The sequence below is a fragment of the Myxocyprinus asiaticus genome, chromosome 16 (genome assembly GCF_019703515.2).
Source record: "Myxocyprinus asiaticus isolate MX2 ecotype Aquarium Trade chromosome 16, UBuf_Myxa_2, whole genome shotgun sequence".
In the NCBI taxonomy this organism is placed as follows: domain Eukaryota; kingdom Metazoa; phylum Chordata; class Actinopteri; order Cypriniformes; family Catostomidae; genus Myxocyprinus; species Myxocyprinus asiaticus.
Window position 1 is genome coordinate 3,297,580 of NC_059359.1, and position 24,332 is coordinate 3,321,911.

Sequence of the window (24,332 nt, forward strand, 5' to 3'; positions counted from 1 at the left end):
AAGACTGTATTATGGAGAGACTGATTCAGTGCACATGTAGACCTGGCAGATCTCAGAGAACACACACTGTTGATGTGCTGCATTGAGTTTCACTGGTTTCCATTATTCAGAAGAATTTGGCACGGTTATTCGTGCCTAGGAACCAAATCCCCCTTCTGTCGCAACCAGATCAACCAATCACGACAACAGCCCAAGAATTACATACGTTACTATGACTTGACAAATTAGGTTGAACATCCAGTAATCAAGTATCTATCTATCTATCCATCCATCCATCCATACATACATCTACAGTGGCAAGGAAAAGTATGTGAACCCTTTGGAATTAGCTGGTTTTCTGCATTAATTGGTCATAAAATGTGTTCTCATATTCATTGTTACGACCTTGTTTAGGGTGAGGCCGTAACATAAACTTGGGAAACCACAAAAAAAGAAGAAATGTATGCCTTTTATTTACAAAATCCACAGAGGAGGAATAACTTCAGGGGTGAGCAAAGGCCAAAATAACAAACAAAACACCAACCTAACTCCCAACAGAAACTAAATTGCCTAACAAAAGAAAAGATGAATAAAATTACAATTAATAACTGAACTCCCTAACTAGCAAAAAAAAAAAAAAAAAAAAAAAACAACCTGAGAAAATGTATATTTACAAAAGAAATGGCTCCCACCCCCTACAGCTTCCCAAGTAGCTATGCTACAGATATTTACAATTATTAACAACATGTATTAAAGTAACAGTATCACCTCACATTGCTTGAGAGATTGAATAGAGTTTACAGAGTTGCAATATAGACAAAGGATTTCACATTTTGTGGTCACTACCTACAGTAATTCCCATACTTTCCTTTGTGTTATGTCATAGTTTCAATGACTTTACTATTATTCTAAAATGTGTAAAACACTTAACAGTAATAATGAAGAATGAGTAGGTGTGTCCAAACTTTTGAGTGGAAGTGTTTAACACAGACATACTTTCATTGAAAGGATTTAAAGTGGCTTATATTTACAGGCGGCAACATGATGTCATAAGCTTCACATATATCAAAAGAATCTGGTTTGACAGCTCTGACATCACAACAAGCCCGTTTGAACTTGATTATAAATGTTTACTGTAATGTGCATGCCACCAATTAGCCTGAAGTTATCATTTGCATTTAGAAGTTTAATAAGTAAATAAAAATTATGCAAATTCTGAATTGGCAGACGACAAGACACAATGAATTTGAACAGATGCTTTAATCAATTTACAGAAAACGTATTACAGTGGCAGGTTTTTGGCACAAAAGTGCATTCTAGGGAAGGAAAAGTTAGCTATGCGTTTTAGAGCTAAAAGCAGGGTTCCCACGGCCATTGAAAAAGTAGCAATAAGGGAATTTTAAGCATTTTGATTTCATAGTCTATTTAGTAAAAATGCATTTTCTAAATATTTTGCTCAGCTAAAGAAAAATATATCAGCTAGAACATGTTCTTTGTTAGTGCAATCTCTATAAAATTATTTTTAAAAATCTTATCCAGTAAGTGTCTTTGAAATTCAAAATCTGCAGGATCCCTTCAGAAGGTATGTAAAATAACTTGTAACCTTTCTACGGAAGGTTGTGGTTTGCTGAGTCAAAAGTTTAACTCAAAATGTTGCCGCAATACTCATTGCAAACGAAATACAGCACAACACCCAGATAACACATCACAACTGTCAAGTATGGTGGTGACAACTAATACATTTACAGTGCTAATACAGTCACTCCCAAGATGTCACAACTATTAGTTTCATTTTAATTAATTGATATCAACTGTAGAGGCTTGCATAACAGATCAACTTCTATGAAAAAAATGACTAGTAAGATTTACTTCATTTTTATTTTACATGTTTTTGCACACAGTTTTCTAACTAAATTTTAATGGTATAAAATTAAGAAAAATCTACTTAATTTCATGTCATAATATTGATTAAAGTGAGTAGCCTAAATAAATGTAACTTAAACATTTCAGTTACTACGCTAACTTCTACATACAACCCTGAATTTCATTTAATGAACATTTTATTGGAACATTTCACATACTGAACTTTCTTTATAACTCTTTATAAACTAATATTTAATCATGTACCACATAATATAGGGAAACCTTCCAGAGGGAAGCTTAAAGCATGTTTTTTAGTCTATAACATCACCTTGCATTACAGGGAACAGACAGACACAGAAGACACTTGTTGCACAAAATATGATGATGGTAACAAATTAACAGGTAATTATTTTTTTATCATGAACAGGTAGTTTTGGGTAGAAAATAAACTTCTGACTTCACAAAAAAAGAATTTACCAAACTATAAAATTGTGTAAATAAACTTGCAAACAGTGAAATCGTGCAAACTCACTAATTAGTCAAGCCCGTTGCATGATGGGAACATCAGCTTCAAAAAGTTAAGTAAAATGTACTTATTTTATTTACTGTTGAAATTTACTCAAATTAACAAATACATTTGACAAGGTTTTCTACTTAAGATTTATGATGTTGTATTGTAAAGATAACAAACAATCAAAAATAATATTTACTTTATAATCTAGAGCATTCATTTTTACATGTTTGAATTTAAGTACAAATGTAGAATTGACTTATTATTTTCAAGTTCGTGCTTTAACTTATTTAATGTAGAAAGTACTCACCGGTAATCTTTTCTGTTATATTTACTGAACTACAGTGGCGGGCCATGCATTAAAAGTCTAGGCCTTCAGTGTGATTCATGCCATTAAGAAAACACAGTTTCACAATGAATAAGACACCCTATGCCTTTGGGCATCATACATTACGTGGCAGTCAACTAATAATACCAATTGACATTTTAAAACACATGCATGCACGAAAGCCAGAACCTGAAATGACACTTAATTCTCAAGCAAGCCTAATTTTAACTGCAGCATGACTGTTTTGTGAAATGAACATCTCCCGAACAGACATTCAAAAATCATAATTTTTCATATGAATCTACCAAGGAGGTCTATAATACCTGGAAAAATCTATCTAATAATATTTAATTTCGTCAGGGTACATGGTTATGCTGTGTTCCATTTCAGCTGGATGTGGGATATTCCTGCTTGATATCTCCGACTATAAATGCATTTCATTCCCCGATATTCGGAACTGCAATGCTCCCGTTAGCTTTGCAGGGGTTTGACCCTCATTGGAGATGTCTCCTAGCAACACAACTGATAAACAATGCTGCAGCGCTAGCATTTGTGCTACAGGTGTACGATTATCAAAAGAGATTATAATGTTTAATACACCTGTTTCTGCAGGCGTTTGTTAAACAAGATTTAATATCATGTAATGTGGAAATGAACTCATTTATCGATATTACTTAATAAAGTGAATGTTTATCACTTACTTTGTATATCTCCCTGAGTTTCAATATGTTTGTGTGACATCATGCACCTGCATCTCGGCGAAATCGAGTTGAGAATTTCTGCACGAGCCTACAAGTTGTAATTCTGACTTCAAGATGCATTCCATTGCACTTTTCCTTGCAGGAAGTTGTAAAATCCGACTTTCCGAGTTGAATGGAACGCAGCTCTACTTTTCAAAACTGGAAATGACACTGAATGCTCAAGCAGCCTAATTTACACTTAGAAAACTCCTGATGTTGCTATGACTATGCAAAAAGCACTTACCAATTTACTTGAAGTGAAAATCAGTCCTCCTTTCCTGTTTAATAAATTAAGCAATCGCACAATCATGCAGAACATCTCCTGTTTTTAAATCCATAAGGATCTCTTTCTCAATGGCGATAGCGGCAGTAATGACAGCCGACCCCTCAGCAAGATCTCGCGCTCTTCGCTTTCAAATTACATCACCTAAAGCGTGATTGCATCACTCAAGGCCAGCTAGAAGGCCTCGACCGGAACATATCCTAAAGATCACACCCACCAAGAACAAATAAATCAATCTGATTGGCTGATGAATCTGACAATCTGACTTTAGTTGCTCATTCATTTGCACTGTTGAGGGATTCTGTGGAAATTCTGAAGGCCTGAGGGGGTGGAGCTCAAACTCATGCGCTGCTTTGTGCATGTGATTTTTGAAACAGTTGTCACTATTCTGACTGGATAAACTTTTCCTTTTTCTCTATTTGTGTGTAGATTAATTAAGAGTGGAAAGCAATTAAAAATACATAGGCAAAAAGGTGACTGAGAATGAAAGGATGAAAAATGTTAATTTATTTGGCATTTGCTGGCCCTGCGAATTTGCCACTGCTCAACCACAAATGAACTTTTTTCAGTGTTTGCAAAACATTTTTACAGTACATTGAGAAAATATTAACTTTGTCAAATGCCAATAGAATTTTCATGTATTATGCATTTCCTCTTTGGGATTTTATTTTTTTAGATAGTGGCCTTACTGCAATAATATTAATGTATTGATTTATTTGATATTGATTTATAGAAACAATTGTATTTATGCATATGTAATAATAATGATTATGTTTCAGAAATTACAAAGCTATGGTCTATAAACTCTACAGAATGAGCAAGTAAGAAAGCCGAGCATTGGCTCTATACACTCTTTAAAACTATAACGGGTTGTTGGCTTGCCTATATGGATCTCTGGATATTAAAAAGTTCTTGATGATTATCTGTTCTTCAGATAAACGTTTTAGTTTCTGGTTCCTTAACCCTTTAAGCTCTGATGGTTTTTAAAGATGTCCAGTTTCAGTGACATACACAAAATTAAAGACTTATAACTCTAAAAATAATAAAACAAAATAACAAATAGAGTCAATTATTTGGTTTTATTTTAAAGAAACTTTTAAAATTTTTGAATTATATTGATTATTATTCATTATGAGACTCTCAACCTAAGAAACTGCTGAAAAATCAAACAAAGAACTTGAAATTAACTTTGTTTCTTAGTTTTCTGATTTGACATTATATACAGTATCTCTGGCTGTAAATAAGGTAGCATTACAAAAATAATTTATCCTAGTGTCCAAAAACGTCTCCAAGTGTCCAAAAGCCTCTCCAAACAAATAAAACATAATAATTGTACATAAGAACTAATTACACATGCAAATACAACAATTACTAAAGGTGTGCTTTCTTTTGATAGCATGCAGACATGAGTAACGAGATCTCATTCAGTTCCATTCTGTGTCATTTGAGCCATCATTGAGTCTGTGTGATGTACTTGGCACCATCTCCTGGTGGTCATATGTAATTACAGTGAATGATCCTCTCTGCCCATATTTGGATGACTTTCACCTCTAGTTGCAGTGATTTGAATCCCAATACAATTGGTTTAGCATTCTATGATGCTGGACACCGTACTACATCATTTTCGATTAAGTCATCTGATCCTGGAAAGCTAACGTATTTTTAGCCAGATAGCACATTATGTGATGTGTGCACATTGTGCTTTGTGTGGATTATCTAATGATCTATGCATCTGGTTACTTTGTAATGGTTGTTAATGGTAGGTGATATTTTATGTTCTGTTTATTTTTTGTGAAGTTGTGAGTGAAAATGCAGCTTATAAGCAACAACTTTTTACATGTTACAAGTATGTCCAAGACATATACTTAGCTATTACTTGCTATATTTTTGTCTGTGAGAAAAAAATAGGTTTATATTATACTCTTTGAGACCTGTCCAACAACATATGACACACTGCTGTTTGATCAATTTGATGTTTTTATTGCAATAATATGTACAGTGCAAAATTATTAATAAATTATAAAAATGGGACACTTCTGATTTGTCTGTAAATTTCAAAACACTTGTTCAGTTTTGGTCATAATGCCGAGGTGCTTTGGAAAGTAGAGCTTCTAAGCTTTAAAACGATACCTATTTTGTGTTAATTAAGACTGTAGTTATTAATGTTTTGATAATTATTTTTTTCTTGGCAGGCCTATAAGGGTTAATGCACCAGTATGGTCTAAAGATTTAAAGAATAAATCATTATTTATGGGAGTTTGGAAAGGTTATCCTGTGGCATCAGGCTGAAACCCCATTTTGCTTCTAAGTGCACTGTTTGTTTAGTGAGATTAGTGAGGATAAACTAGACTTTCAAGAACCATCTTGAACAGTATGATAATGATTCACTCAATTTGAGTTTGCAGGTGTTCCAAAAGTATAAAAGTATCAGTATAGGCTATTATAAAAGAAACATGCATCAAAGTTTTTGACCATTTTCTGTTGATGTACGGAGTGTTCATATGCCAATTTTTTCCTCAAAACTCACTTTTTTGGATCTATTTTACTGTATGTCACAGTTATGAAAGTATTCCACAGAAAATTAAACATGTGCTTGCTTCATTCTTTCAGGGCTGGGTATGGATTGGGCTTGGCATTTTAGGGTGAAGCATTGCGTATTTAAATGAAACCCATGACAGGCACAACTCATTCCCCTTCAACACACGAGGACATTTTTGTCTCTACTGAGTAATTCAAGGTAATGCTTATATTTAAATCCCTACAGTATGTTTCTTTATGCAATTTAGACTGTATCCTGCACAGTAATATAATTTATTGATCAACTAGAACTATTGTATCGAAGACATTTAGATCCCACTGTAAACTTATGTTTACTTATGTATTATGGACCATAATGTGTACTGTGTGTACATAATCTCTGTATCTCTCTCCTGCTATTGTTAGCTTGTGGAAATGGAGTCTTTGTCTGCTGCAAACACACAATTCTCCCTCAACCTGTTTAAGAAGATCAGTGGAGGAAATGCATCAGGAAATGTCTTCTACTCTCCTCTCAGCATCTCCTCCGCTCTGGCCATGGTGGCACTTGGAGCAGCAGGAAACACACAAGCTCAAATCTTAAAGGTGATGTCTCTCATTTACACTTTTTAAGGCAGTTTTTCTTTCAGTTAATGTGCCTTGAACACATACACCCCAACCCGACTTTTGAAGGATTTTAAAGGGATCATATTGTACCATTTTTATTACTTAAGGTTTTCCCTGAGCTCCAATTATAGTCTTAGTAAAGTGTTTTGCCCCCAAAACAGTCCTAATTTTATTTTATTTTATTTTTTAAAATATTGAATAATAGCCACTTTACATTTGTTTTTTCCTAACAATGAATTTATTAGATACCAGTAGCTAGTAAGGTGCAAAATACATCCTTTATAGGTTCTCATTACATTGTGTGAATGTGCAGCAAATACTGTAAGTATAAAATAAACATAGAAGGCAGAGACTTTTGTTGCTTAGAGTTATAGCAACAAAAAGCATCTTCTTTGCACAAAGTGCAAATAGTGTTAGATGCTATTTGCACCCCTAATTAAATACTACCATACAGTATAGGGGTAATGGGTAACCAGAGACCATGCATCAGGAGGACAAAAGAGATATCTGAGGTAGCATATTTCAAAAATTATTTTAAATTCTGTCTATTGTATTACATTGTATTTGGGCTCATTTTAATCGGGAGCATCTGCTGTTTTTATTTTATGTTTATGTTTCATGAAGTTACAAGCGAAAACAGAAAAAAAGCTTAATGTATGCTTATGTAAGGTTAAAATAACTTAATAGTTATTATTGCCTATATGCATTGTAAAGTCCAGCTTCTGAGCTTTAAAACGACACCCATTTTATGTTGATCAAGCATGTAGTTATTAATTGATCATTTTGTTTTCAGTGTGGAGCGTCAAAGTATGACAAAATATATTTTTTATTATTATTATTTAAGTGACTCAAGAGCAAGCAATATAGTATATGCCTAACTTATTTTCTCTCTGCATGGTAGGCAACATGTATTATAAATAATATACCTAAATCTCAACATGTTAATATACTTTGATGCTACACTAATTTAACAAATACTTTTGAATCCACAAATTATTTTGTTTCTTTTTTAGATGTATACAGTCATTCTTTTAGAATTGAAGGCATTTTATTTCAATACACTCGCAGCACGACACAAACACAGAACTATAAATGCAAACCACCATGCAGAGGCTACACAGGAGGTCCATTGCAGAAACATGCCTTTAGGAATAACATGGTCAGTCATGTGTTCAAATGTATTTACTTGATGTCACAAACTTTCAGGATGTTCTGAAAAAGTCGTTTTTGCAGCATAGTTTCAATAAAGCTTTTTTGACTGGTGAGGAAGTTTTGAGTTCTGAAACTTACAGTAGGCCTATGTTTTCATAGTACAATTAACTCAAGGAAAATTTGATCCCTCACTATATGACCCCATTAAGAACAGTTTCTGTTAAGACTGCATTTTTTCAAGATATAATGTATCCTACATACAAGCAAAATAAATCAGTATGATGATTCACTCTCTGTGTGGCCATCGTGTGTTTATTTTCCTATAAAATTTTGCCCTTTTTGTACCTGTTCAGGCATGGCTTTTCATGACCTCATATTGAAGTTGATTAAATTGCAGGGTAGGACACAGGAAAAGATGCTTTCATTCTGGGTTGGACCTTTTGGGTTGTTATGGTTTCACAGTTATGACAAAGGCCAGAAACATACTCTACACAGGTATGAGAATACAGGCACACCCAGTGCAAGTGTGTGGTCCCGCTGTACATACTTCAGAAAGCATGTTAAGTATGTACAACATTCAGATGTAGTTGAACAACATGTGTTTTTGATGGACTGTTCATAAAAGTTTACCTTTGGTCCCCACCAATCTTGTGTACTTGGTTACATCCTTAGTTATTTAGTGCATTTTAAATTATTTAAAGGGGAATTTTAGTAGTGTCTTTACGATAGATGTTTGGGTTATGAGAATAATAATTCAATCACAACTATGCTATGTAGGTCCTGGGCCTTCTCAATCCTGTCAAACCTGACACCACGACTCCAGCTCCTGGACCATCAATGCAACAACAGGCCCAGAAACCTCAGTTACCTGCCGACGTCAAGATGCAGAGTTGTATCCCAATGGTACAGTTTGAACATTTGCATGAGACACTAATATAAAGACTTTACCATAGCAATAACAGTGTTTGCTGTGCTTACAGATCAAGAATGAATATTTTGCATTGTCTTGCTTTTGTAGATTTTTATATATCTCAATCTGATTGTATTTGATAATGTTGATTCAAACAGAAACCTCCTATTCAACCTCAGCAGTCACCTGTACACAAAACTGAGGATAATGCTCATTCTGCCTTTAACAAACTCATGAGTGAGCTGAACAAACCGGGAGTCCCGTACATGTTGAGCCTTGTTAATCGCCTCTATGGAGAGCAGTCCTACCAGTTTGTTGAAGTAAGGCCAGTTTTTTCACTGAGAAACAAATAATTCTAGGCTTGCCCATGTCCATAAAAGGTTCTGGAAATTTTCGCTGCTCTAATATGACTTTTATCTCGACTGATTTGTTATTTTATAGAAATTCCTTAGTGACACAAAAAAATACTACCAGGCTGGACTGGAGAAGGTGGACTTTAAAAAGAATGCAGCGGCTGCACGTGTCAACGTCAACAACTGGGTGGAGAAAAACACACAAGGTTAAAAAACCAGTGTGAACCTTTGAGGAATTTTAATGTTACTCTCATTTTTAAAACATAAAGGTTGTTTGCAATGTCTTTGCAGGCCATTTTGCTATGTAGGGTTCTTCAGCTTTATGGTTCTTTAGAGGTTTAAAAAAGTTCTGGATTATAACCAAAAGTTTTCCAGAACAGGTTGTTGGTTGTATCATCCATTATAAGAGAAAATGAACAATTCATGGGTTCTTTGTAGCACTAGTACATAGGGGGTTTTCTAAAGAACCATAGAACCTAAAATGTTCTCCAGTGGCATCACTGGAGAAGGTTCTCATATGGAACCATATGGAACTTAAAGAGGTTCCCCTATGGCATCATTTGGAACTTTGAAACATTCCCATTATGGAACCATATGGAACTTAAAAATGTTCCCCTATGGCATCATATAGAAGTTAAAAGGATTATTTCAAGGAACCATATGGGACTTAAAAAGATTCCATTGTGGAACCATATGGGACTTAAAAAGGTTCCCATATGGCATCATATATAATTTAAAAACATTCTATTATGTAACCATATGAGACTTAAAGATGTTCCCCAATGGTATCATATGGGACTTGAAAAAATTCCATTATGGAACCATATGGGACTTAAACAGTTCCCATATGGCATAATATATAACTTAAAAAGAATATATTATGGAACCATATGGAACTTAAAGAGGTTCTCCTATGGCATCATATGTAATTTTAAAAGATTCTATTATGGAACCTAAAGGAACTTCAAAAGGATTCTCCTATGGCATCATTTGGAACTTAAAAAGTTCCATTATGCAACTATATGGGACTTAAAAATGATCCCCTATGGCATCATATAGAACTTAAAGGGATAGTTCACCCAAAAATAAAAAAAAAATTCTCATCATTTTCTCACCCTCATGCCATCCCAGATGTGTATGATTTTCTTTCGTCTGCTGAACACGTACAAAGAGTTTTAGAGGAATATCTCAGCTCTGTAGCTCCAAACAATGCAAGTAAATAGGGTCCAAAACTTTTAAGTTCCAAAAAGCAGATAAAGGTAACATAATAGTTATCCATACAACTCCTGTGGTTAAATTAGTGCCTTCAGAAGCAATATGATGGGTGTGGGTCAGAAACAGATACATTTTAAAGTCCTTTTTTACTATAAATCTCCACTTTCACTTCCACAATCATCTTCTTTTTTTTTTTTTTTTTTTTGACTATTCGCATTCTTGGTGCATATCGCCACCTACTGGGCAGGGATGAGAATTTATAGTACAAAAAGATTAAATATTGATCTGATTCTCACCCACACCCATCATATTGCTTCTGAGGACATGGATTTAATCACTTGAGTCATTTGGATTACTTTTATGCTGCCTTTATATGCTTTTTGGTACTTCAAAGTCAGACCACCATTCTGGACCTTTTATGAACCTTATGGACATTTTATGAGATATTCTTATAAAAATCTTCATTTGTGTTCAGCAGAAGAAATAAAGTAATACAAATCTGGGATGGCATGAGAGTGAGTAAATGATGAGAGAATTAACATTTTTGGGTGAACTATTGCTCTAAAAGATTCTATTGTGGACCCATATGGAACAGTTCTCCTGTGGCATCAGGCTGTAAATCCCTTTTTTAGACCCTTTATTTTTTGGATATTAAAATTGGGATATTATAAATTTTGTTTACTATGTTTCATTTTTATTTTGGTCCAAAAAAAACAACAACAAAAAAACAGTGATTGTCATTAATAAAATATAAAATAATTTTTATTTGACTTGTAGTAAAATTAATGTCAATTTGTATGATAGGGAAGATCAAGAACTTGTTGCCAGAGGGGTCCATCGATGGAATGACCAAAATGGTCTTGGTGAATGCCATCTACTTCAAAGGCAACTGGATGCTAAAATTCAAAAAGGAATCCACTAAGCAGCTGCAGTTTAAACTGAACAAGGTGAGATTCCATGTTCTTGTTGTTTTGTTTTTAAAAGTGATTGTTCTGCAACACTCATCATATATGTATGATGGGCTGTTTTACTGTATGTTTGCATTGATGGTTGGCAGGCTCTGACAAAGCCAGCCCAGATGATGCATCAGACGGCCCAGTTTCCTCTGGCCTTCATCCCAGAGGTCAACTGTCAGGTCCTGGAGCTGCCGTATGTTGGGAAGAGTCTAAGTATGCTGATCATCCTTCCAAATCAGATAGAAGATAACACCACTGGCCTTCAAAAGGTGAGACATGTGAGATTTGTGTGTTGTTGATGCAAAACATCTGCACTTCACAGAATTTTCATTTTTGGCTGAATTATTCCTTTAACATGTCTCTTTTTCAGTTGGAGAAAGTAATAACCTACGAGAAGCTCATGGACTGGACCAAACCTGAACGGATGAGTGAACAGAAGGTTGAAATCGCTCTTCCCAAATTCAAGATGGAGGAGACCTATGACATGAAGAGTCTTCTGATCAGCATGGGGATGGTGGATGCATTTGACTTGCAGAAGGTGAACTTTTCAGGCATGTCTCCCAACAATGATCTGGTGCTCTCAAAGGTGATTCATAAATCCTTTGTTGAAGTGAACGAGGAAGGCACAGAAGCAGCTGCAGCCACTGCTATCATCATGATGACATCCAGTTTACCAGTATCACCGTCAACCTTTATTGCAGATCACCCCTTCCTGTTCTTCATCCGACACAATCCCACCAAGAGCATTCTCTTCTACGGACGCTTCTGCTCTCCTTGAATTCCTTCAACCCATGAGATCCTTCTAGCATATTTAGTTGCTGATGGTTGTGGTTTGGATTGAGTTACGATAGAAAGATAATTCTAGATTAGAGGTTATTATTAGGGAATGTGTACCGCATCTCTGGTGTTTTCTCTACTAAATAAAATTTTATTAAATGATTCCGGAGCAAAATTGTCTGTTTGTATTTACTGTAAACATAATAAAAACATTTATAAGTCTGTCAAGACAAACTTTGATGTTGGCTTGACAAAGCCTGGCCTAAAAGTTTAAAAGAGTTTTGAAAGCTTGAGGTTTAAAGGTTCTATAGACCTTACAGTCAGACTTTCAGAAATAATTTCAGACATAATTCAAACAAAACCTGTTTTTTTTTTTTATACTTTATTGTAATGGTTTGCTTATCTTTTGTATGCTGGTATCAAACAACTAGTTTAAAACTATGTTAAATTAGAATAATTGTTTTGTGAATTCTACCCTCCAAACAATAATTCCAATATCATACTTGTTTTACTGTTTAATAATTGACTGTTCATTTGCAGGTTCCCATTATGATAACTTTTGGATCAAAAGGTGACCATGTGCAATGAACCATATCTTACCTGGGCAGTAACAGTAGCTTTTTTTGAATTTAAGACTTTAAGGTATGTTTTCATGCAGAAAATGGCTTTCAAACACAAATCAACCCTGTAAAATATCCACTAGATTAAAAAAATGTGTGATAACTAGCCCTGGTCTCCTCTTTAGACACTTAAATCACATTTAAAATGTCTGAATATCTTTTAAGCTTGGGATCGACTCCTTTTTCACGCATCGATAATCAGACAATTGTCCTGATGCTAATCGATCTATATCGGCATTTTTTCAGAAAAAGGCTACTGCAGTATTAAGTACTGCAGTGTTTCCCAAACTTTTTTCTGCCACAGCACACTTTTTATGACTAAAAAATTCTACGGCACACCACTATCCCACACAGGCTAACCATCATCAATATTTTTCCTTTTCAAGAACTTGTCAATGTTTTCTATACGGCTTAGTAGCGTGTTTATTTGTAATGTTTGAAATTCGGCTATGCAAAAAAAAAAAAATAAATAAAAAAAAGTCACATAGGTAGGCTATGCTGTGTGAGGTCACAGGTGGCAAAAGCGCTAAATGGGTAATGAAAAAAAACAACAAATTTGCTTTTCTAATTTGTAGATTATTTCTTGCAATGCCACAACAAATTACAGGGATGCAAACTCATGAGAGGCGAAAAAAGTAAGACAATCACTGGTCCACGAAAACATTTTTCTGGGGATATTGTTTTTAAAGAATAAGCTAAAAGCACCAATTCCAGCTATTTTAGTGATTCAAGTTTATTCAAGTTTACAATTGTGCAGAATTAGCTGCAAAATAATGAGTATTTTGGTGAGGCTTGTTTCTGTTTCACAATTTTGTTCAATTTTATTATATGATTAGTTCAGTGACCCCTTCTAGAAATGTCACTAGGTGGCGACAGATGAGTGTCTTATGTGCTATGAGTGAGTCAGTGAATCATTTTGAGTCATTCATGACCGAAATCTACCAAGAGACTTTATAGTGTTTAAGTATTAAAAGAACAAAGCAGATCTATAGACTTCCTTCAGTCTGAGCATTATTTTTCATCCAAAAAGACAACAATAATAGTCTAATAATATTAATGAGTATCAATAACATCCTTACCTTCTCCTTTATTAAAACTTGCATGGCTACAAATCTACTGACTTCAGAATAAGAATTATAAACACAAAGAAGATCTACGGTATCATTTTCCTACAGTAGCCTATTTAAACTGCTGAGCATGACTTTTATCAGAAAAGACCACAATAATAGACAAATAATAATAATTTTGAGTTTCAATAATGTTCTTTCGTCATTGTAAAGTGCATTTCACATAAGTTGAGTCAAGGCGTCAACGCTCCGTTCAACGCCAGCATCAAGCGCCCCATTGCCCTCCACATGACAAGAGTTGCAGAAAGTGTCACAGAGGGGCGATTTTATGAGTTTGCCACATAAAAAAGTGGGAGGTGTGCACAATAAACATTGAAAACATGTATTTGGAAGAGAGAAAAAAAACTTGCAGTTGCTTTGATAGCAGAAAGTAACAAAAGGACTCGTTTATGTTTAGGTCTAAGCGTTTTCTTGGTGAATTTAAATTAGTTCAATAACTGGGGTCTCTGATATTCGTAAACGATAAGGTAATATTTAATTAAAAGAAATGATGAGACATTCAATGTTTATTCACAAATTTGGACAGTTTTTAAATATTTCTTGTTGCTTAGTACTCTCAAAGACATTATTGGTGAAGCAAAAACGTGTGTGAAAAACACTTTGGTGTAAAGTGGCGACACTTCATAGACTTCAATGTATGTGTGCTGACACGAGTCATGTGAAAGACCCTTAATGTGTATAAATATCAGTCACTTTTGCACATTAATCATTGCTATTCACAATCACAAAAGTGACCAATTATGGTTTCAAAATGTCAAATTTCTCCGAAAGGTAAAGAGATTGAATCCCTGAATTTTTTTAATTGTTTTTATGCATTTATTTATTTTGTTGAATTTTATAATTTTCCACAGCACACCTGACAATCTTTCACGGCACACTAGTGTGCCACGGCACAGTGGTTGGGAATCACTGAAGTACTGTAAATGTTATATCACCCTCTTGTGGTCTCCCAAAGCTATTACGCCAGACTACATTAAACGAAAGGCTAACTGACAGTGAATTGTAAAGCAAACAAATTAGGCTTCTGATTTAAATGTCGGCTAATGGTAATATATTGATGCCTCAAAAACGTATGGAGAAAATTACATGCCGATCAATAACTGATGTTTAAATATTTTATTGGAACCACATTTTTATTTTAGTCTTTGCATTACATAATTATTATCATTATATCATATGAAACCAAGTAACATCTGCAAACAAATGATGCTATGTACAACCCCATTTCTGAAAAAATTGGGACAGTATGAAAAATGCTAATAAAAACAAAAATGAGTGATTTGTAAATTATACTCACCCTGTGCTATATTGAAAGCACTACAACTACACATTATATGATGTTTTACCTTGTGAATTTCATTGTTATTTTTAAACTTACAGTAATTTCAAATCAGATGATTGCAACACGCTCCAAAAAAGCTGGGACAGTTGAGTGTTTACCACTGTGAAACATTACCATTTATTCTAATAACACTTATTAAGCAATTGGGCACTTAAGACACAAGTTTGTTAAGTTTAGAAAGTGGAATTTTCCCACATTCATCCATTATGTAGGTCTTTAGCTGCACTACTGTACAGAGGTCTTTGTTGCCGGATGGTGTGCTTAATAATGCGCTACACATTTTCAGTTGGAGACAGGTCAGGACTGCAGGCAGGCCAATCTAGCACCCACACTCTCTGCTCACACAGCCATACACTTGTAATCCAGGCAGTATGTGGTTTGAAGTTGTTCCTGGAAAAGACGGTGCTGGATGGCAGTACATGTTGCTCCAAACTTTTTACATATCTGTCTGTATTAATGGTGTTCTCACAGATGTACGAGTTACCCATGCCATGGGCACTGATACACTCCTGGCCAATACAGACACTGGCTTTTGGACCTGACGCTAATAACAGCTTGGATAGTCCTTTTTCTCTTTGGCTCATATAACACGACGGCTGTGTTTTTCAAAAACTATTTGAAATGTGGACTCTTCGGACCAAAAATCATGGTTCCACTGTTCTACTTTCCATCTAAGATGAGACCGAGACCAGAGAAGTCGGCAGTGCTTCTGGACAGTGTTGATGTAGGGCTTCTCATTTACATAGTAAAGTCTTAACTTGCATCTGTGATGCAGCGGCAAGTGGTGTTGACTAAAAAGGTTTACTAAAGTAATCCCAAGCCCATGTTCATGATATCCATTACAGATGAATTATGTTTTTAAGACAGTGATGTCTGAGGGAACAGAGATCACGAGCATTCTGAAATGGGTTTTGTCTTGCCCTTTATGCACCAAGATTTGACCAGATTCCTTGAATCTTTTAACTATATTGTGCACTGTAGAGGGTGAAATGCCCAAAATCCGTCCAATCTGTCTTTGGGGAACATTGTTCTCAAAGTGCTGGATTATTTGCTGAAACATCTGTTGGTAAATTGACAAGTCTCGAATGATCCTTGCTCTTGAAGGACTAGGCTGTTTTTGGAGGCTCCTTATATACTATGACACAATCCGGAGTTCACTGGTACAGGGAACTGTTGTGGAAAAAAGTGCACATTATCACCTTTGAAAAAGGGGAAAGGCGCAATGCAAGTGGTACATCCAAACGGCCGCCCGGTCTACCTGCTGTTACCACGTAACACTCGGGTCGAAACTGGGTCTATGCGTAAGTTATAAAACCTTACAAAGGTATTGGGTGTAGCCCAACCCAGAGCTCTACATATGTCTGCTAGAGAGGCCCCCCCTTGCCAGTGCCCAGGAGGACACAACACCTCTAGTGGAGTGTGCCCGGACTCCCAAGGGGCATGTCAAGTCCTCAGACTGGTATGCGAGAGAAATGGCATCCACAATCCAATGGGCCAACCTCTGCTTGGAGACAGCTTTCCCCTTCTGCTGTCCTCCAAAACAGACAAAGAGCTGCTCCGAGCGTCTAAAGCTCTGCGTGCAGTCCAGATAGATGTGCAGGGCATGAACTGGACACAGCAATGACAAGGCCGGGTCTTCCTCCTCTGAAGGGAGCGGTTGCAGATTCACCACCTGGTCCCAAAAAGGAGTGGTGGGAACTCTGGGCACGTAACTGGGCCGGGGTCTCAAGATCATGTGAGAGTGAGCCGGCCTGAACTCCAGGCATTCGCTGGTAACCCTCTTTATGGAAGTGAGCGCCACCAGGAGGGCCATCTTCAGAGAAAGAGTGCTGAGCTGGGCCTGCTCCAGGGGCTCAAACGGGGCTCTCTGTAGGGCAGGCAGGACCACAGAGAGATCCCAAGAGGGGATCAGGCATGGTCTAGGAGGATTCAATCTCCTCGTGCCTTCGAGAAAACTGTTGATCAGGTCGTGCTGTCATGAGGGATCGCCGTCCAGTGTATCGTGGTGAGCTGCTATGGCAGCCACGTACACTTTCAGGGTAGAGGGAGACAGCCGTCTCTCCAACCCTTCCTGAAGAAAAGACAGCACAGACCCAACAGTATATCTCTCTGGGTCGTCCCCATTGGAAGAAAACCAGTTAGCGAAAAGACGCCTCTTCAAGGCATACAGCCGCCTCGTAGAGGGGGCCCTGGCCTGAGTGATCGTGTCTACCACTGCTGGTGGAAGACCTGCTAGGTCTTCCACGTCCCATCCAGGAGCCAGACGTGGAGATTCCAAAGGCCGGCCATGGGTGCTGGAGCGTGCCTTGCCCCTGAGTGAGAAGGTCCTGCCTCAGGGGAATGGACATCAGGAGCATCCTACTGTCAGAAGCATCAGAGCCAAGAACCAAGTCCGGTTGGGCCAGTACGGCACAACAAACAGGACTTGCTGCTCGTCCTCCCTGACTTTGCACAGAGTCTGTGCAATGAGGCTCACAGGAGGAAACGCATACTTGCATAGCCCCCGAGGCCAGCTGTGCACCAAGGCATCCATACCGAGGGGGGCCACAGACAGGAAGCACCACAGGGGGCAATGAAAGAAGTCTTGGTATTTGAACAGGTCTACCTGTGCCTCCCCGAATCCCTCCCAAATCAGTTGGACTACATGGGGGTGGAGTCTCCACTCCCCGTGGAGCGTTACCTGCCATGAGAGTGCGTCCGCTGCACGGTTGAGGGCACCCGGAAGGTGAGTGGCTCGCAGAGACTTCAAGGTCTGCTGACTCCAAAGGAGGAGGTGGCGGGCGAGTTGCGACATGCGACGCGGGAGTACGCTGCCATTGCAGTTTATGTACACTACGGTTGCTGTGTTGTTGGTTCAGACCAACACATGCTTGCCCTGGATCAATGGTCAGAGCCTCCTCAGTGCCAGCTTGCTCTTCTCCCAGTTGACCTGAAGCCTGAGTCGGTTGAGGTGCTGAAGCACAAGATCTCTGTGTGCACACAATAGATCTTGCGAGTGAGCTAGGATTAGCCAGTCCTCGAGATAATTGAGAATGCATATGCCCTTCTCCCTTAGCGGGGTCAGGGTAGCCTCTGCGACATTGGTAAAGACGTGAGGGGACAGGGACAGACCGAAGGGGAGGACCTTGTACTGTGTGCTTGTCCCTTGAAAGCAAGCCGTAGAAAGGGTCTGTGTCGAGGAAGTGATCGATACGTGAAAGTACGCATCCTTCAGGTCGATGGCCGCAAACCAATCCTGATGTTGTACTGACGCCAGGATACGCTTCTGCATTAACATCCTGAATGGAAGCCTGTGTAATGCCTTGTTCAGGGCATGCAGGTCCAAGATTGGGCGTGACCCTCCTCCTCTTTTGGGCACGATAAAATAAGGGCTGTAGAAGCCCTTGCGCAACTCGGCTATAAGGACGGGCTCTATTGCTCCCTTCGCTAGAAGGGTGGCAAATTCCGCCCGTAGGACGGAGGCACCCTTGCCCTGCACCGTAGTGGAGAGGACGCCACTGAACCAGGGCGGACATCTGGTGAACTGGATCGTGTAGCCGAGGTGAATCATCCTGATGAGCCACCGTGAGGGGCTGGAGAGCTCTAACCAGGCTCACCCTCCGATGCGCAACCAAAAGCTCATCCTCATTGCGAGTTACGAACGACACGTTAAACCCGCCCTGAGGCAGACCGCCTGCATTGCTCGACAGCTCGTCCGGACAGAACGAGCGCGCTGGGGGATGGGAGGTCCGCGGGGGCTGAGCCGGCGGAAACGCTCCCATGTCCACATCCAGATCGCCCGCGGTCAGAATGAGAACATAACCCTTCCACGAAAGCCGCCTCGGCGTGCTGGCACCCCAGACACTCGAGGCAGATTTCATGGGTATCCGGAGGGGAGAGATAATGGCCACATCCAGTAGCACAAACGCAGAAGGACATCTTTAAAAAGACGCCAAGCGTTTGCGTGAGCACTTTTAGAAGGAAATATACTCTTTCTAATATACTCTTTTAGCACCTGCAGACTCAGGCTGCCGAAGCGCCCATGGGAAACACAGCACTCAACCGTGTGAGGGTGACCGCTGATATGCGCCGTAAGAATCCAGCAGCGTAGCAAAGAGTGAGAGGACGAACACACATGCATTCGGCTCCGAAGAAAAAAATCTGAATGAGTGATGCACGGCATCTCCTTTTATACCCGTATGTCCGGGACGGAGAGTGGCATGCAAATTCCACTCGCCAATTTTCATTGGCCATTTCTATTTTAAGCAAAGGTGACTGGAGCTCTCAAGATCGAACCCCTAGTGTCACTACATCGACACAACATCGAGTGAGTGACAGACAGGGAACTAGACTGTCCAATTTCCTTTTTTGAAGGTCTTACACAAGCGCCCTTTCACCTTTCACCTCCATGTAACATATGTTTATCTGACATCTACTGTAAGAGGCTCGGTGGTCTCGACCACCTGCAGCGTTTGATACAGTTGATCATTCTGTTTTAATTGATACATTAAAGAGATGGGTGGGAATATCTTGGGTGGCTTCAGAGTGGTTTCTTTCCTACTTGACGAATAGGAAATTTGTAGTGTCTGTTGGAGATGAGATGTTCTCCTCTTCAAAAGTTAATTGTGGTGTTCCGCAAGAATCCCTGTTAGGGCCAATTTGTTTTCCTGTATATGTTACTGCCTGGTTCTGTGATTTGAAAATACAACATTACTTTTCATTGCTAAGCAGATGACCTACAGTTATATTTGTCGTTGAATCCCAATGATCTGACTAATTTAAATGTTCTTCAAAAATGTATAGTAGATATAAACAATTGGATGGCATGTAATTTTCTTCAGTTAAATACTGACAAAACTGAGGTTGTCATAATCGATCAAGATTCTAAAAAGAACTCTGAAAAAATGTGTCCGTCTATTTTGACATAAAGTTAAATTTTGAATATCAGGAAGTTAGTTAGTCTTGTTTTTATCAGTTAAGGTGAGACAGGTTCTGAGTTTAAGGGATACAGAGAAGCTTATTCATGCTTTTAATTTGTCCCACCTTGATTATTATAATGCCCTGTTTTCAGTGTTAAATCAACGCAATTTAGCGAGGCTACAATCAATGCAAAATGCTACAGCTAGACTTTTGACATGAACTATGTCTTTTAATCATGATACTCCAGTTTTAGCTTCTTTGCATTGACTACCAGTTCAACTTATGTTTGATTTTAAGATTTTATTAATTACATATAAGGCATTACATGGGTTGGTGGCTCCCAATTATTAAGACATTGTGAAAGAGTTAGACCTCTTAGATCTTCTTGTCTTGAACTGTTGACTGTTCCAAGATCCAGATACAAAATAAAAGGTGATAGAGAGTTTGTAGTGAAGGCCCCATGATTATGGAACAGCCTGCCCTGGGATATTATATCTGCTGAATCTGTGTCTGTTTGTATGTCTCTTTTAAAACTCATTTATATAGAATGGCTTTTATTATTTTTATGTTTTGTGAAGCACTTTAATAAAATTATAATAAAAATTAAAAAAAACGGATAAAATGTATACCTTGAATGCACTGGAAGTCAATTTGGATGAAAGCATCTGCCAAATGCATAAATGTAAATGTAAAAACAAAAATGTATCTTTGTCACTGCATGATGCATAATCTAATTGTTTTACATTTTATTTAACTTTTCTATATATAGCTAGAAACTGTGGTTAGCAAATAATACATTGGCCTAAAGGAATAAATTTAATGAACTTTATGCTTAAAACAAGTAAAACTGTCAATAAAACAAGACAAAAGACACATATTCAAAATATAGTATCAAAATCTTATACAGTTTTACTTCTCAGGTAAATGTATCTTGTTTTAAGCATGTTTAAAGGTACACTCAGTAACTTTTGCATTTGTGTCATCTTGGACCTACAGTGACACCTAGTGGCTTGGATGCAGCATCAATTAAAATCGGCCTGGTTACTTTCATAACCTCCGTTCCCTGATGGAGGGAACGAGATATTGTGTCGATGTAGTGACACTAGGGGTCGCCCTTGAGACTTGGGGTGGATCACGATGAAGTAGGGGCTGTAGAACCCCTTCTTCATCTCGACTGGAGGGACAAGCTCTAGCGCGTCCTTCCGCTGAAGGGATGCGATCTCTGCAGGCAGGGCAGTGGCGTTCTCACCCTGCACTTGAGATAAAACGGATGCCGCTGAACCTGGGTGGGTGCCTGGCAAACTGAATCGCCGGTCAGCCATCGCGATGGGTTGGGGAGCGCAAGCCATGCCCCCAAGCTCTGGGTGAGGGGTCCAAGGAGACAATCGTGTCGGACGTACCGGCAGGTGGGGCCTCGCGGCGGGGCGGAGCCACCACTTCGAGGGGGCTCAGACCCCTAACTCGTGGCCATGCTGAGTCTGGGGACATCGAAGCACTTACCTGGCTCTGGGTACCAACCATAGGACCGGTCAGCAACAGGGGAGGAAGGAACCGTCCTCGTAATCCATCACAACTGCCTGGGCAGGTGTGTTGTGCTGCAGCTGGACACTCAGGGGCGGGGGTCTCACCTCCAAAGTGTCATGCCAGCCATTAATGTGCAGTGTCCGGCAATCGCAATAACGATGGTCGTAAGCACTGGGTGTGTGACCCAGGAAATGAGGAAACTGCTCCTTTTCTGAACATGTGGGTACCGCAGCTTTTTGGGCATGCGGAGAATCAAAGAAAAGGCAACAAAGGATTCTCCACCAGGGGATGGAGTGGTCTGCTTACCATCTCTAGGCCTGCAGCAAGTCTCCACGTGCCTGGGTCGCATGTCTCAGGGGCAGCTAGAAGCCTTCCTCGGGTTCTTGGAGGTGGGCAGTGAGACAGGGGGCATCTGCTTCCTGCAGGTGGCTCTACGCCGGGGCTGATCCACTGGCCCGGGCTGCGGCAGAGCCGGTGTCGTCGATGCAGGGGGGGGGAAATATGCTGAATAGTTCCCGTCTGCTTTTTTTTGGGGGGGGGGGGATTTTTCCCCTTTTTAACCCGTGAGCGGCGCTCTGAGCCCAGGAACCAATCATCAAGCCGCGAGGGTTCGGGGGAGTGGAGAGTTCCACTCCAGCCTGACGCTCGCAGCCGCCCGGGAAAGCATGGCCGCCAGCTCCACATCGGCCTGTGACTGGGTGACCACACCCGATGGTGGGAGCCCAGTCGAGTCCTCGCTGTCAGACTGGACCAGCCCGCTCTCCGATGCTGCGATCGAGAGCTCATCCACTTTGCGAGCGCCGAATGAGATCGCGAACTCACCTTGAGACGAACCGGCAGTCTCATCCCAGAACTCGACCAAGGCAAACGAGCGTACTGGGGTATGGGAGGTCCGTGGGGGTTACCTGGTGGAGAGGCTCCCATTGGGGTCCCCAAATAGCCCCTAGTGCTAACCAACGTGGCATCAAATCCGTAGGTAGAAGGACCGAGACGGGGAGCCACTGGGGTTTCTTTCCCTCTAACGACAGAAAGCCGTGACCGCAACGTTGCCATGGTCATGTTCTCGCAGTGAGAACATGACCCGTCCACAAATGCTGTCTCCGCGTGGGCAGCGCCCAAGCACGTAAGACAGCAATTGTGGCCATCGGAAGCGGAGAGGTAACAACCACAGATGGAAAGGCATCTTTAAAAAGACACTCTCCATGAGTGCCACTATTTTAGTAGGGAAAATATACTCTTTTATTGTAAGAATATATACTCTTTTAGACTGTCGAAGCACCCAGGGGCATTCTCTGCACTCCACCAGTGCGTGAGGGGGAGAAGCCGCTGCAATGCACCATAAACTCCAACAGTTTTTTAGAGGTGAATGGAACGGCAGAGGATTCAGCTCTCTGAACACGACCGCTCGGCTCCAAAGAAAAAATCTGAATGAGTGGTTGCGAGCCAACTCCTTTTATACCCGTATGTCCGGGGGAGTGGTATGCAAATTCCACTCGCCAATTCCCATTGACCTTTTCTCAAAGATCAGAGGTGTTTGGGGCTCCCAAGGGTGACCCCTAGTGTCACTACATAGACACAGCGTCAAGTGAGTGACAGATAGGGAACAATTTTCCTCCAATTTTATATCCATAAACCATCATCAAAATATTTACAAACAGAAAATGCCACTGTTAACTCATATTAAGTCTTGTTCTGACCCTTCTTTATAAAAATATGTTTTTGGAAGTGTTTTTCTAAAGCAACCATGTGCATTACGCTGTCACCAATGTGATCCCCGTCTCTTTGTTTCTGTGGCTTGAAACTGTAACGACATCATGATGCATCACCAGACAGCCAATGAGGCGACTGTGTTTGGGTTCATGTCGTAAGCTTACATGTCAAAACTGCCCAAGCTATATTTTTGCCCAGTGATCAGAGAGCAAAGCGGTGGTGGGAGGAGCAAAAGATGAAATGCAGAATAGCACGCTTCATGCAATGCAGTCCCGGGGCATCCCATCTGCCCTGAGCATTTATGCAAAGCAAAAACAAGCAAATAGAACAGCAGAGTAAGGCCAGAAACATACTCTACACAAATGCTTGTATATATTTAACATGCGTTTTAGCGTTATAATGAAAATAGCGATCCTTTTTCTCAAGGGGATGATAGTTACCTTTAAATGTCTGTGCTGTTAAACTGGATTTTATTATCCATTTAGCTAGATAGAAACACGTTTTTAATATCTAACTTGCTAAGGAACTCTTTTCAAAGTGTTGCTGCGCCATGATAGTAGCAGACTAGAAAGAGACAATTGGCCATATGCGACTAATGCCAGCAATAGAACTCCTTACAGTACTTGCATTGCTGAGTGACTCCAGCCAGGTCTCCTAAGCAACCAAATTGGCCCGGTTGATAGGGAGGGTAGAGTCACATGGGGTAACCTCCTTGTGGTTGCTATAATGTGGTTCTCGCGGCGAGTTGTGCGTGGATGCCGCAGAGAATAGCATGAAGCCTCCACACGCTACATCTCCACGGTAACGTGCTCAACAAGCCACATGATAAGATGTGCGGCTTGACGGTCTCAGACATGGAGATTCATCTTCTGCCACCCGGATTGAGGTGAGTCACTACGCCA

The 24,332-nt window shown here is 39.6% G+C and overlaps 1 protein-coding gene across 4 annotated transcripts in view; it reads left to right on the forward strand.

Annotated features, from left to right (window-relative positions):
- Positions 1 to 6,314: 6,314 nt before the first annotated feature.
- Positions 6,315 to 24,332, forward strand: part of LOC127454303 (leukocyte elastase inhibitor-like) — a 49,997-nt gene continuing 31,979 nt past the window's right edge. Inside the window, exons 1-8 of one of the 4 annotated variants that reach the window (XM_051721410.1) lie at positions 6,315 to 6,441; positions 6,648 to 6,824; positions 8,775 to 8,900; positions 9,066 to 9,227; positions 9,349 to 9,466; positions 11,280 to 11,422; positions 11,533 to 11,700; positions 11,802 to 12,371. In XM_051721410.1, the coding sequence (XP_051577370.1) occupies positions 6,657 to 6,824; positions 8,775 to 8,900; positions 9,066 to 9,227; positions 9,349 to 9,466; positions 11,280 to 11,422; positions 11,533 to 11,700; positions 11,802 to 12,209 (1,293 nt within the window). In that variant the 5' untranslated portion in view covers positions 6,315 to 6,441; positions 6,648 to 6,656 and the 3' untranslated portion in view covers positions 12,210 to 12,371. Of the gene's footprint in view, positions 6,442 to 6,647; positions 6,825 to 8,774; positions 8,901 to 9,065; positions 9,228 to 9,348; positions 9,467 to 11,279; positions 11,423 to 11,532; positions 11,701 to 11,801; positions 12,372 to 24,332 lie in introns of those variants that run through there. The other 3 variants (XM_051721414.1, XM_051721412.1, XM_051721413.1) reach the window with 3 other exon arrangements.